At 37.4% G+C, this 10,898-nt stretch overlaps 2 protein-coding genes across 4 annotated transcripts in view; one reads left to right on the top strand and one right to left on the bottom strand.

Moving 5' to 3' along the window:
* Positions 1-10,898, top strand: part of LOC145689537 (ectonucleoside triphosphate diphosphohydrolase 1-like) — a 367,616-nt gene that overhangs the window by 120,104 nt on the left and 236,614 nt on the right. The gene's annotated exons all lie outside the window — the stretch shown is intronic.
* On the bottom strand, positions 3,946-7,909 carry LOC145666612 (uncharacterized). Its single transcript, XM_081734048.1, has 2 exons — positions 4,171-7,909; positions 3,946-4,074 (listed from the first exon to the last, which is right to left on the bottom strand). The coding sequence occupies exon 1, from the start codon at positions 7,635-7,637 to the stop codon at positions 4,443-4,445; it is 3,195 nt and encodes a 1,064-aa protein (XP_081590174.1). The 5' UTR covers positions 7,638-7,909; the 3' UTR covers positions 3,946-4,074; positions 4,171-4,442.

Genomic DNA, 10,898 nt, shown 5'->3' with positions numbered 1-10,898 from the left:
TGATTTGTTATCGTCTTTTAGTACACTCAATGTGTTTAAAATACAGTAACCCACCTGACTAACTCACGCTATCTTATCCGAGATTTATAAACGTCTTTGCTGATAATAATCTTCATGATGAAAGAGAAAGTTTCATTAAAGCTATTTGGTTAACACACGTGCCTTTAACTCGGAAGGCCCGTTTTCGGTTCCTGGTGGGAGCTCATGTGGCTCGAATCTCACGTTAAGCTTAAGTCCACGTCTCGTGAAATGTTAAAATGGACATTAAACTCCAACCATCATCATAGAAGGATCCTCAATTAAAGGTACCATCTGAAAATTTATTCATTTTAAAATTTTGGATAAATGTATATGCAAAGGTCTTGACTTGAAACGAGTACTCGTTGGCATTCTGCATCTGCATGTTCGAACGTAAGGCGTGTAGTTTTTTTTTTTTTTTTTTTTTTTTTTGTGTGTGTGTGTGTGTGTGTGTGTAAGCTCTAATAATTAGAATATCCGGAACGTAGAAAGCGTAAGAATGATCCATATAGGCCAGTAATGTCCAACCTGTTGTGACTGACGGTACCAAGGTTTTCTATTTTGAGCCTAAAGTCTGACTTTATTGTCTGTTTCTGCTAATAGTAACATGTAGTAAATAATACATAAAATGGAAAGGTGTAAAAGTCAGTACCATTTACTTAATGACATGCATTTCAAATTTACATTTTTGCAGGTATATTTGACAGTGAAACCAGTGTGTTAGAATTTCAATGTTGTATCTGTACAATAATCGAGATGTATATAGGAATGATGTTTTTGGTGTGGATGATCCCGCACTCAATTCCGTCTAGAACTAAAAATCGAGATATTGATTCAGCATTACTGAGAAGTTGTGGAATAATGGCACTTAAGAAGTAGCATGAACTCAAGCTAGAAAAGCAAACTTGTCAGCCTAAGTCATCGATGGTCAAGATTCCTTAAATAATACCTGAGTTATCAAGAGTGAAGAACAGTGTTTCTTCCAGACATGTTTTTGGGGAGCACTGCCCTCCGGAGCTTTGAAAGTGCTTTCCTGGGGGATACCAAAATAATACGTTTGTAATATAATAATAAATACCAACAGTGGGAGATATGTGCCCGTCCAAATACTAAGTGTGCCCCCCCGGAACAATTTTTCTGAAACACTGGTGAAGAATAAGCACGGGGTGAAGTGAAAAGTTACTATATATATATATATATATATATATATATATATATATATATATATATATATATATAAAATCAATTTTAGTTCTATTTCCATTCCTGTTGGTACATCTGTTTCATCTGTTCTGTGCCCATTTGCATGTCTGGAGTTATTCTTTGTTTTGGAACCGAGACGATCACGTTGCATGTATTTAGCTTATGCATTTTGTAGATTGGCATACCATTACTCATAATCCAGAGATGGAAATGAAACGTTTCCATTCATTTGATCGTTTGCATGAGACAGTTGTAACACTCTCGACCACAACTAACACTTGATTTATCTGTTGTGCCTCTACTTCCCCAAAGAATGAATACCACACCCGTGACGTATATTACTGGAGGCATGCTCGGTTTATTCTGTCATTCTAGTTACATATGGAAGATTCTCTGGTCCTTTTTTACCTGTTAGTGTTGTTTAACCTTCGTACTGGAAAAGCTTGAAATGAAAGGTATCTGAATCAAACAAAACATAATTTAACTGTTAGGACAACGGACACTTCTTCCTACGGTACTTCGTCGTTGTAAAACTTCCAACCTGAAACGCATGTATGCATGCACTAGTAAGTAAAACAAAGCTCAGAAGATTGTATTTTCCTCCTTTTCTTAGGGCGTTAAGTCGATACATGTATCTTTCAAGTATCAAAGTTATACATTCGAAACATGGACTTCTTTTAACTAACAGCCGATTTCGTCATTAACAATATGAAAATTAACATAGTGTTATATACTGTGTACTGTTTTCTTACGAAAGCTTACTGCTTTGGCAACAACTGTTATTACCAGTGGCTGCTCCTTGGTTCCAGAAGAGAGAAGTGACATCTGTACGAACTAAAATTATATTGCTTCCCGCTAATAATAATAACTAAATTGTTAAATCCTTATAGTAGTTGTATTAGTAGTAGGGACCGGCGTATATTGAGCCGAGTCAGCAAAAATTTTCTCGATTCTGATTGGCTGAGAGAGGTCACGTGACGTTAGGCCCCGCCCACGCGGGAAATTCAAATTTTCAGGTCACGTGGTATGACGTCATGAGTCACCCTGCGGGGAAATCCCTCATTCTCTTTTATGACTAGGATTTTTGAAATTTGTTCCCTTTTACGGGTAAGATGTGTGATTCTGATTGGTTGATAGCTGTCACGTGATTTTAGACCCTGCGATATTTGAAATTCGTTCCCTTTTACGGGTAAGATGAGTGTTTATGATTGGCTGATAGAGGTCACGTGATCTTAGGCCCTGGGATTTTTAAAATTCGTTCCCTTTTATGGGTAAGATGAGTGGTTTGGTACCTTGAATTTGATTGGTTGATAGCGGTCACATGATCTTAGACCCTGTGTTTTGAAATTTGGGTATCCTCTTTGATGAGTGCTTTGGTACCTCGATTCTGATTGGTCGACAGAGGTTACATGATCTTAGACCCGCCACACGGTGAACAGGTCACATGGTATGACGTCATGTTTTACCCTTGCGGGGAAATCCATCACTAATTCGTTTCCTTTTACGGGTAAGATAAGTGCTTTGGTACCTTGATTCTGATTGGATGATAGAGATCACGTGATTTTAGGTCCTAGGATTTTTGAAATTAGGGTATCCTTTCTGATGTATACTTTGGTATCTCGATTCTGATTGGTTGATAGAGGTCACATGATTTTAGACCCGCCACACAGTGAACAGGTTACATGGGAAAACCCCTTACTTATTTGTTTATGTGTAAGATGCGTGTTTTGGTACCTCAATTTTGATTGGTGGATAGAAGTCACATGATCTTAGCCCCCCCAGTTCATGAGGGAAATACAGAGCGATATGACGGCGATCCATCCTAGACCGGGATCTTAGAATTTAGTTCCCTTTTTATGGTTATGTGTAAAGTTCCCATGAAGGGTTCAACCTCCTCCTTAAATAACCCTTTTTTTGGTATCATGATATTGTACTGAAGTTTACATTAAATATTATCGTTCTCTTTGGCAGATAAGATGATTACCAGCTTTCTTACCTTGATGGAGATCCTGTCCTTGAATTAGTAGCCTATGTCTCTGGAAGTAACAATGGTGAAAGAGGGTTGTCGCTTGTAGATTTCTTATAACACATTGTTGTGAGTTTAAGCGATTTTTTAAACGCTCAGTAAGCGCTTCAATTATGGAAACAGTGTTGCCAGATTTTTCTTACCTAAACTGCTCCGATTCTTTTCGAAACGGTTCCGCAGAGTGCAAGAAATTTTAAACTAAAAATTTTTTCGAACTAAAAAATTTTAAACAAAAATTTTCAAACAAAAAATTTTCGAACTAAAAATTTTGAAACAAAAAAGTTTCAAACAAAAAATTTTCGAACTAAAAGGAATTTAAAAAATTTTCGAACCCAAAAAAAATTCGAACTAAAAAAATTAAAAATTTTTCGAAAAATATTTTAAACTAAAAACTTTCGAACTAAATTTTCAAATCAAAATTTTTCGAACTAAAAATTTAAACAAAAAATTTCGAACCAATTTTTAAAAACAAGTTTCGTACTAAAGTTGTAAACCACATTTGAAAGTTTTCAAATCCAAATTTTTTTCGAACTAAATTAAAAACCAAATTTTGGACACTAAAAAATTCTTTAATTATTTTTCGAACAAAATCATGTAAACCAAATCTTGGATATATTTTCCACCTTAAATTTTCAAGATTACCATTTATTTGAAAACAAGTGTTCAGGGTTTCAAGAAATAATAAAACATATTTTTTTTTTCAACTTGTTGTATTTTAACGAAAGGTATGTGCTCTTCTCATACAAGTTTATTAACATAATAAATACAGGATCTAGTTTAATGAATATGTTGGACGTGTCATCATCTTCGAATGTTGTAGACGTATCCTGTAAAGAAAAAGAAACGACGGATTACTTTAAGAATTTCTTTTTTCTGAAACAATAAAAATGAGTCAATATTGATAAGAGAGAAATAAAACTTACTCGTAAATGATGGATCTGTTTAGGCTCATCTTCCTCCTCGGGTACATTTCATCCACTGATGGATGTTTACGCACTTTTTCTGGGTACTGCATTTTTCTTGGTGTTGCAGCTTTATGGTCAAGGTTCCTCCTTCGGTACGAGATGACTGCATTTCTTTCACTGATGGTGATGTTGATGATTTATGAACTCTTGTGGGTACTTCATTTTCTTCTTGGTGTTGCTGCTTTGTGGTTAAGGAGAAGAAAAGGAAAAGGAAAAAAGAAATGGCGGCCTTATTGGGTATTTACAGTTTTTTCTTCTTCATCTTCTTTTTCCAGTTCCATCTTCTGTTTTTTAACGTACCCGTACGGAACCGTATCGTAGGAATTGAATTCTTTAAATCGACGTTTTGTGTACTGGATACTGTACATTTTTTCTTCTTTGCGTGTGACGATGGTATGGTCTTTGGTCCTGCATATCTTATGGGGGATAGTGATGGTGACTTGTCCACGGCATTGATTTGTAATCATTTCTTTTAGCGTATTGAAATTTAATTGTTGTCCTGCATTGTAATTTAATGTAAATCCTCTAATTTTGCATATGTAACTGGTGACGTTGGTATCCGGATTGTATATTTCTAGGCTGTAATTTTTTGGTCCTCCACTGACAAATGTTTTGATGTATGCTCGTGGTCCGTAAGACTCCATCTCATTCGATAAGCATCCCAAGTACGTTGAAGGTTCAATGGTTGGCTCCCCGGGCTTCTCTGTAAATATTACAGAATCCGTGTCGAAATATAAAACACGTTCCTGCAACATTTCCAGGTACTTGTACAGTTCCAGGCGTGCCTGACATGTTGTAAATGCACCTAACACGACATTGGTGTTTCGGTTTTGAACAGGCACATGTTCATTGTACTCCCAGAACGCATACAACATCGTATCATTGATGGGTACAATTTGATGGAGTTTAATGTCGGGGGAAGTGAGTTTTTCATAAAATTCTTCCGGCCGATCAATAATTGTGGTCTGGCTAAAGTTTGATCTTTGGCAAAGCTTTCCCCAAAGAGAGTTCACACAAAGCTTAGATAAACTTCTTCGTGCAGGATTATTTTCAATTTTGGACGGATCCAATGCAATACCTTCACGCTCCAGGACGGTTTGTATGAATTTTGATTTGTCTTCTTCGCTGACACAGGAACTAGGCCAGCCAGACGCTTCCATTTTTGATTTCAAAAACGTATTGATATATTCCGTGAACAAGCCACCTGTTTTCGTGATGGGATCATATTGTTCAATGTCATAATCCCAAATTTCAAAAATTTCCACTGGTTGATATCCTAATTCTACTGCTTTCTGGATTTCATATGATACCCATGTTCCAGTGAGGCATCGCTCCTGGTCGTTGTGCGTACACGTTGCTGTAGGGTCTGGGTTCATTTCTTCGGCACACGCAGCACACAGTGGAAAGAGTAGTTTCTTGTTACATCGGTAAGGCAGGAGACCATGATAAAGATGGCGACTTGGTAATATCGACATTTTGATCAGACCATTGACTTTATTTATTGGTGGTATATTTTCATCACCCTGTAGATAAATTCGTGGATGGCCTACAGGGTATTTAGCACACTTATTTACATAAGGATAAAGCGAGACAATATCGAAATATTTTATTACTTCCCCCGCTTTTTCATCGACTTGGTGGTACAATTTCACGCAATTGGTCCTTCCTCCAAAAAAGCTATCTCTTGGATTTAATGGTCTGCGGTTCATGTACGGGTGATTCTTTAGATACGTCGCCATTGCAGGATTTTGTTTTAAGAACTGATTAAATTCGCACTCCCACATTTCATGTACAATGTAGCCCAATTCACGCAGTCTTGCATTTTTTCTTTGCGTTCGTTCATAACGGAATTCCATGGTGTCTTCTGGATTGCTGTAGATGGGCTGATTACGGCCTGTAGTAAAACATACTTTACACCCGTGGTAAAAGCAGCCGGCATGCTCGTAGATGTGCTCCTCTAACGTCTCAGGATCTTGGTAGTAACCATCAACATGGAATCCCGCAATAAACACTTCTTTTTGTCGGGCCGCATGTAAGATTTGTTTTTCTTCGCTTTTTTCAATGTAGGCCAGCCATTGCATTGCAGCGATCGATTGGGTACTTCTCCATCGATATCCATGTGCCGGTAGAATTCCTATGGTGTTGGGTTTAAGGAAATTCCGGCGGAATACTAAATTGGAAGCACTGGCAATCGTGATCGTCTCCAAGAAGGGATTCACTTTGGTTTCTGTTTCAAATGACGTCATAAACGAAACGCATGCTTGCCGCAGTACATTGACATCTTGAATACAATATTTGATAATTTCTTTCTGGAAATCAAACGTATCATTACGATGATCGTTGTACCACTGCATGAACTTGTTCCTGTCTTCGACGGCCATTTCATCTGCACCATAATACTTTGTTTCTGGAAGTGGTCCAATATACGATTGATTCTCCTTGGTGTTGAAGAAATGTGGGAAGTAGCCTTTGGTTGCGGGTAAATTGAACGCTTTTGACAATTTACTTAATGCCATAGGTAGGAAGTTCAACGAGTCAATGAACGTCAGATTATTCAAGGTTAAACTCAGTATCTTGGTCCCATTTAATATGACGTCAGGTCTCCATTGGCATTGTTCTACCATAGCCTTTAGGATGAAATGTCCATCGTAGCCCTTCGAGTTGTGCGCGACACAGAAAATCCTATTTATATTGGGACGACGTTCCCGCAAGTACTGGAGAAAATCATAAACTGGATCCTCTCCTTGGAAAATATGCTGGCGCTGACCACACGTACTGCAAGACTGCTGGATATTATTGTTTTCAACACATGCATAACATACTTGTTCTGCAACCAATAAATTTGGAATGTGTACATACGTATTATCGCCAATATTCGTGTCCTGCATAGATTCTATATCATAGAATATCAACAAGGCTTTCTTTGCGTGCATGAGTGAAGGAACACCAGGTTTCAAGCATTGTCGATCAGGAAGCATAAAACATTGATGGGATCCCGGAACAATCTTCTTACAAACATTGCAAAAGATCTCATTACAATCATGCATGCGTTGTCCACTTCGTACAAAGGAATATACTCTGTAGCATTTAGTACATTGCTGCACCATTTTGCATACAGGTTCCCCACGATGATATACAATATTACGATGATTGTTAAAACATTCTTCGCCGTAAAATTGACGATTGCAGTCGTTGCATAATATCGGCGTTTGGTTCTTGTCGCATAGAGGTCTCTGTAGACATTTGGAGCATGTTACAGGACACTTTTTCACATGTCTGTTACGCTGATCATACTTTTTATGGCACGCTTCACAGTAGAAATTGGTTGCAAAACAAGCAGTTAAAGATTGAATGATGTCAAAGTGACCAGCTAAACAAATCAAATTTATGGGAGTGCGATTTTCGTCGTTGGGCCCCTCGTACATGATATCATGGCCTGTGAAACTGGTATACACTGTAATTTTATATTCTTTGAGGTATGCCTGGAATTGTCGAATTTCATTTACACTGGCACCATGATCCAAATTCACTCCTGCATTTGCACATAGCGCATCGACTTCTTGGTCCACAACATATTTTGATTGATCTTGATATTGTCTATGTCGTTTCACATCTACATTCTTGTATTTTCTCAGGCCAATAGCAATAACAAGGGCGTACGCCAAACACCTTGAATCTTGATTTTTTACACGTACAATCCCTCGTTTGCAACGTAATAATTCTTCATTTTGAAGTACTCCTTGCCGCAAACCGCCGCCGTAGCCACGTGGAATATCGACACGATGAAAATGCACGGTGAATGGTTCGTGCAGGAGAAATGCATTGTTACTTTGTAACACTCTTTCGAACGAGGCCCACATCGTTTCCAGTGTCAAGTTTCGTGCTTGGCGAAAACTCACCCAAAATGGTTTATTCGTGTTACGTGGCGATATTACGGATAAACCAACCATCGCCTCATCGTCGACATTGGCTAACAAATGGTCTAGCATTGCTTGGAAACTGTTATGTACATACTGTATGATATCGGTTCCTACGGGCGGTGCGTTGAATTGAACTTCGAGCATTCTGCCCTCAATGTTAAATCGTCTATAATGACGAGTGATTTCATTGCGAACAGTAAAACCCGATTCGGCCATGGTTAAAAATGAAAACAAACAAACAGGTACGGTAAAACAAATATGTAATGGGAAAAAAGGAATTGTGCAGCGTGAATTTACTACAAAAGAAAAGAAGAAAGAAAAATCTTAATCACCTGATAAACAGGAAATCATAACGTTTATGATAAATTCTTAACTAAACAATTCATGTAAAGGTCCTGAGTTTGATTCCTGGCGGTGACGTTCAGAATCTCATTATGAAAGCACGTGTACTAGAAATCAAAGTTTTTTAAAAAATAATTATGTTACTGAAATGTGTATTTTATTGCTGTCAAACTCGAAACAATTACATCAGCATGTAACTGACCTACCATTCTATAGCAATAAAAAAAGAATGCATGAATGAATGTTTCAACAGTACTGAGATGTTAGAAAGTACGCGTAAGCATTTTTTTTTTCTACTCACAACGACCTTTAAATGATGCGTTTGCAAGTTGAAGAGATTCACCAACCATTAACGTTATACATACGTAATTGTCAAAACAAAATCTGTATAGCGTAAATCTTTTAACCACATATTCATGTACTCGTGGCTAAGTGGTTAGCGTACATGCTTCTAACGTGGAAGGTCCTGGTTCAATCCTCGGTGGGGTTTGCTTTTCACATCGGATCGCTGTCAAGCCTTTTTTGAAATTTAATATTCTCATGCGTTATCATACATTCCTGAGTTTGATTCCTGGCGGTGACGTTCAGAATCTCATTATGAAAGCACGTGTACTAGAAATCAAAGTTTTTTAAAAAATAATTATGTTACTGAAATGTGTATTTTATTGCTGTCAAACTCGAAACAATTACATCAGCATGTAACTGACCTACCATTCTATAGCGATAAAAAAAGAATGCATGAATGAATGTTTCAACAGTACTGAGATGTTAGAAAGTACGCGTAAGCATTTTTTCTACTCACAACGACCTTTAAATGATGCGTTTGCAAGTTGAAGAGATTCACCAACCATTAACGTTATACATATGTAATTGTCAAAACAAAATCTGTATAGTGTAAATCTTTTAACCAAATATTCATGCACTCTTTTTTATTTAAGCGGTTAGCGTACATGCTTTCTAACGTGGAAGGCTCTGGTTCAATCCTCGGTGTGGTTTGCTTTCACACATCGGATCGCTGTCAAGCCTTTTCTGAAATTTAATATTCTCACGCGTTATCATACATTCTTTTCAAAACTAAGCTAAATGGTTGACGTACACGCCTCTGGCCTTGGTTCAATCCCAGGTGATTGCTCGAATATCACGTTAAGCTGAAGGGGACGTTAATGCTTTCAAAGGGTATCGAACCATATTATTCTCAGGCATAGTTTTTAATATTCTGTAATGCATTCTTTTCAAAACTAAGCGCACACATTTTTCTGGCCATGGCTCAATTCCCGACGGGCGCTCGCTGAAGGGACGCTAAACCATATCATTTATCGTGCTTACTTTTAATGTGTGGGGGTTCCTGATTCGTACTCCCACTTTCCCATTCCACTAATTTCTTCATAGTCTAAATATTTCGTACTAAAAGTAAAACAGTGTATTCGTGATCCGCCCACAAATATGAAATAAAAATGATTTTCGAATCTTGGGTGACAAATAAAATCTCACTGAACTTACCTCAATTCAATGAATAAAAAGTCGGTGCAATGAAGCTTAAATGAAAACACTTTTAAAAGGAGATCTTCTTCACTCGCTAGTTGAGAGCGATGTAGGATTTGAAAAATGAAATTTAGATTTTTATTTAGGTCGCTGTGAAAACGATGTCACCGTCAGCCAATCAGAAACGAGGAAATTTATAAAATGACATCACAACGAACCAATCAAAACGCTCGCTGCTTTTGTCATGAATCACGAACGAAAACGATGTGTAACAATCGATCGTGACGTCATTCAAGTTTCTCAATAGTTACATCATATAGTATCGCAGTTCTGAACCCAAATGCTTTCTGTCAGGATCATGTCACTACATGTCGTAACTGTGACGACATTTCATTTTCCTCATATTCCACACGTGAATGTCAATGTTTGCTTTTTTCATGAATCATGCTGACACGTTCGTAGTAAAACAAAAGTAATGCGATCCGCTGACGTTTGCATTTTTTCAATCATATGTGCTTCTATGTCGTCACACAAAGAAGTCTATCAGCATTTTATTTTAATCCACGAACGGAAGCGTTACACTGTCAGATTTATTTTCTTAAAGTATAAGTGTATCCTTTTCAAGGACCATGGTTCGAAACCCACCAAGCATGATTAAATCCGAATTCATTCATAGCTAAGCGGTTAGGATACACATCTTTGGTTTGAAAGACCTGAGTTCGATTCCTGGAGAAACATTTCTTAGGATTTTTCTAAAACTTGGTTTCAATTTCTAGTTCGAAAATTTTAAAAGTTTAGTTCGATAAAAAGTTTGATTTGAGAAGCGTTACACTGTCAGATTTATTTTCTTAAAGTATATGTGTATCCTTTTCAAGGACCATGGTTCGAAACCCACCAAGATCGATTAAAACCGAATTCATTTAAGCGGTTAGCATACACATC

The sequence above is a fragment of the Thermobia domestica genome, chromosome 1, assembly GCF_964235325.1.
Source record: "Thermobia domestica chromosome 1, izTheDome1.hap1.1, whole genome shotgun sequence".
NCBI classification, from domain to species: domain Eukaryota; kingdom Metazoa; phylum Arthropoda; class Insecta; order Zygentoma; family Lepismatidae; genus Thermobia; species Thermobia domestica.
The sequence above is the reverse complement of the archived record's forward strand: the minus strand, read 5'-3'. Positions and strand labels throughout refer to the sequence as shown.